Source organism: Phragmites australis, chromosome 1 (genome assembly GCF_958298935.1).
Source record: "Phragmites australis chromosome 1, lpPhrAust1.1, whole genome shotgun sequence".
NCBI lineage: Eukaryota > Viridiplantae > Streptophyta > Magnoliopsida > Poales > Poaceae > Phragmites > Phragmites australis.
Genome location: NC_084921.1, coordinates 18,977,750 through 18,981,895, shown reverse-complemented (window position 1 = coordinate 18,981,895; position 4,146 = coordinate 18,977,750). Strand labels below are relative to the sequence as shown.

Here is a 4,146-nt window from a genome sequence, read left to right as displayed (position 1 = left end):
CATTGCATACTTTTCAGTTTTTTCTAATCTAGTGATCGATTATAGGTGATAACTGTTATAGGTGCTGGGTTCTGTATCTGTCATTCCAAACGTGTTATTAATGACTGGTTATAAGTGATGGGTAAAAATTTATCCCTAATTAGATCATTAATGATGAGTCCAAACTTAATTCGTCACTAATAAAGGTCATAAGTGACGGATCATAACTCTGATCCATCACTTATTACAAGTTATAAGTGACCCATCACTTACGACTGATTAACGGTTTTCTCGCTTTTTAACACAAAAAAGATCAAAAAAATATTTTTTTCAACCAAGCCAACTCAGTGCTATCACCACTCATCACGTGTCCCTTGCAATTTTTCACTCTATTTTCATACTTTGCGTTTTGTAAGAATTGAACTCACGACCTACCCTTACGTGCGTAGCAACCTTACGACCTCATCCTCACGACCTCATCCTCACGTGCCTTCTGAAGGGAGCCGAATAAACATTTTTTAAACTTTTTTACCGAATGTTATAAGTGATAGGTCATAACTATAACTCGTCACTTATCAAATCATAAGTGATGGGTCATAGTTGAACTATCACTAATGTTCCTTATACAATAGACACACAAACCAGTTGATCCGGAGTGCCTTTACTAAAACATACATAAATTTTATATACAGATTCTAAATTTACATTTTTTTACTTTGCGAACATAAAAAAAAGTTACATCAGTTTCTCTTCGACTGGTTTGGTGAATTTTTTAGCCAAAAACAGCCTAGATGATTGAGTTCTTAGCCTCTAAAGTTTCTGCACCGTTTTTAGAACACACGTTTTTATCCATAGTCATCACCCCTTACATCAAACTTGAGCAGAAATGTACAATGATTCATATTCTAATATTATTGAAGTGAGAAAAAATAAGAGAAAAATAAAATAAAAATATAAAATATTTCACTTTGAATTCAAGATATTTCACTTCAAGTAAGATATGAAAAACAAATCCAACAGAGAATTAATAGTTTTAACTCGAGATTTATTTGTTGAAGAGGAATTCAAAGCACTTTCAAAGCTGCCCATTAAACATTTTTTAATTTGAAACTGAACACACGTCAAATTAAAGATCAAACATTTTTTACTTGCTTTTTTTTAATACACTTTCAATTTGAAATATGGATCTTCTAACTCGATAATACTTGGAGTTTGTAGCTCCTACATTATTCTGGGATTAGTATGGTAGTAGGCTAGTGTTGTATCAAATTATATCATATATGATTGTAGAGTATATAAGTGATAGGTCATAATTATTCTATTATCGAAACTGAGCCAAGTATCTGTGAATACTGTCATTAGTGACGGATCATAACTTGATCTATTACTAATGACTGATCTAGTAGACCCGTCACTGATGAGTTTATTATTGATGATGAGTCAAAACTTAACCTATCAATAATGTGGCTTAGGATGACTCGTGACTGATGAGTCGTCATTGGTGACAGATCAAGTTTCACTCATCACCAATTATTCATCTAGAATGATATGTTACTGATAAGTCATCATTATTGATAGGTCACAATCACTGCCTATCGTTTTTATCGTAAATAACAGATTATACTACGACCTGTCACTTTTATCATAAATAACAAATCATACTATTACTTATAAAAAATATATATTTTAAAACATAGTTTATATTTTAGTTATAACGAAATATACTATTAAATTGAATAGTAAGTATGTTTCATGTGGTCCAGGAACACGGAGAAATGGTCCAAGACGTAATGGACACGGCAGTGCGGAACTGTAGTGAGTAGCCTAGTAGTAAGTAGTCTTTGCTGGTTCGTTTGACACGACTCTGTTGCCGAAAGGTACAGTGTGACTAGTAGCAGACTACTGGTGCTAGAAGGTGCTCTGGATCTGCAGAGGGCTTCGGAAGGAGGAACCCAAAGCGTACCATTGGTTGGAGAAAAGTAGGTATACACACAGAGCGAACTTCTCAGGTTCAATACAAGTGGTTGGTGAGGTCTTCCATTTATCTTGGTATTATGGATTTGCAATAAAATAATATTTAATACAAAGTACACAACACACATTATTGAAATTTAGGGTCCTTATAGGTGTCTCAAACAATACATAGAGGAAATTCTAAGAAAGGGGAATGCAATGGTACGGTGCATGTGTGATTATCAGTTTTTGGGCAGCTGGGAGACGACCCTCTGCACCGCTGGCCTTGACATCAGGTCCTCCCACCACGCCTTGACGCTTGGGTAGGAATCAAACACAGACGCATACGGTGTCGCCATGAAGTGGCATGTGTACGGGAAGTGGCTGAGGTCCGCCAGGCTGACAAAGTCACCTGCCAGGTACTTGAACTTGGATAGCCGTGCCTCGTACACATCCAACAGTTTCTTCATCTTCTCCATGCATTCGTCGATGAGCTTCTGGTCGGGAGTTCCTCCTTGCATCGGCACAAGAAAGTGCTCGTAGACGATGGGAGAAATGACAGGGTTGTACTGGTGCGCTTCCACGTCTAGCCAAACGTCGACAAGCGCAGACTCCTGCAGTTCGCCTTCCCTCAGCAGGTTCACCTCGTCGGTCTTGTACTTGCGAAGCACGTGCCTTGAAATTGCCCGGGATTCTGGTTGAAACAGAAACATATGTTTATTATTTTTTTATGAGCACGACCCTTGTAGTGACATGCATAAGAATTTTAAGTTTAGGTTACAGGCTTACAGCCAAGTGCATGGTGCACGACTTTGTCAAATAGTACCTATTAGTAATGTATATATATTAACTATCCCGATATGTATTTAGTGAAAAGCTATTAGTTATCCATGGACTACTGAGTATCCTGGAGTAAGAACGATTTCAACTTGGATTTACATGGAAAAAGGTCTAGTTCCCGGCCAAGGAATTAATAGATTCCCTGACCGACAATAGTTCCCGGCCACTGAACAGGGAGTGAGGATCCACCTTGATTCCCTGATCAAAGAATTAATAGATTTACCGCTGTGCAATATACACTACTATACATCTGGTCTTCTCTTGTGCTCCCTTCGGTAAAATAGTAAACAAAAGAAAATATGTCATTATAGAGAGCATGAGCGAACCAATTTTAAGTTTGATACATATGCAATATCTTATGATGTAGTTAGATTTATCATATGTAAATGGTATGCATAGACTCATCTCGAAAAAACAATAGTCCCATAATATAGTACTTTCATTTGGACGCTTCAGCCTAGTTTTTTTTTTTGGAATTGTAAGATTCGAGATAGAGAATACAAGATTAGAACCTCACCGAAGAGGATTAGATCTCCATCCTGGAAGGCTGGAATCTGTCCAAATGGCTGAAAAGAGAAGAACAAATGACAACGATCTTAGTAAGTTGGAGCAACTATCTTCGTGATTAATTAAGCAGGCGATTATGCACAGCTCCGACCTTATTGTACCAAATAAAACAGGGAATCCAAGAAAGCAAGAACAACCGACATGCACACTTACGTTGCGGGCTAGGTTCTCGGGGCCCTTGTGCTCGCCGGCGGCGAAGTCCACGTTGACCACCTCGTACTCGACGCTTACCTCCTCCAGGCACACAAGCACGCGCGTCACGTTCGGGGACATCGCCGGCCCAAATACCTTCACCGGCGCCATGGCTACCTTACTTACGCTTCCAATATCAAGGGCACTACCCGCGTCACTAGGCGAAGGTGTGGTGTAGAGAGGCGACGAATGCGGGTCTATTTATAGGAGTGCTAAAGGCTTGTGGCACACTTTCTCTGCAGAATATGGTAGCCATCAATAAGACTAAAAACGAAGCTCTACACTTACAAAGCTGACTCGGGCTCACATAGGCTTAGCTCGACTCGGCTTAGAGTCCAAATGAGCTGAGCTTGAGCCGCCTCCTAGCTCGGTGGCAAATTGAGATAAGCCTGAGCTGGCTCACAAACGGCTCATTGGCTCGCTCGCTGGTCCAATCCGTGAGCAATTAAATCTCAAATCCTGCAGGCATATTCGGTCTCCTTTCTATATTCTCTCTCCTCTATTTTCATCACTGCATAGAGCAATAGCTCTTCCTCCTCACTCGTCCTGCTACCCAGATCCACAGAAGGGATTTGCTCATCTTCCCCTCCCCCACAGTCGGGCTCGAGCTCTGGA

General features: G+C 39.9%; 1 protein-coding gene across 1 annotated transcript; it reads right to left on the bottom strand.

Moving 5' to 3' along the window:
* Nucleotides 1-2,003: 2,003 nt before the first annotated feature.
* LOC133912207 (probable glutathione S-transferase GSTF1) lies at nucleotides 2,004-3,718 on the bottom strand. The gene is made up of 3 exons (XM_062354820.1): nucleotides 3,493-3,718; nucleotides 3,290-3,338; nucleotides 2,004-2,626 (listed from the first exon to the last, which is right to left on the bottom strand). Exons 1-3 carry the CDS (start codon nucleotides 3,640-3,642, stop codon nucleotides 2,175-2,177), a joined length of 651 nt encoding a protein of 216 aa, XP_062210804.1. The 5' UTR covers nucleotides 3,643-3,718; the 3' UTR covers nucleotides 2,004-2,174.
* Nucleotides 3,719-4,146: the final 428 nt, after the last annotated feature.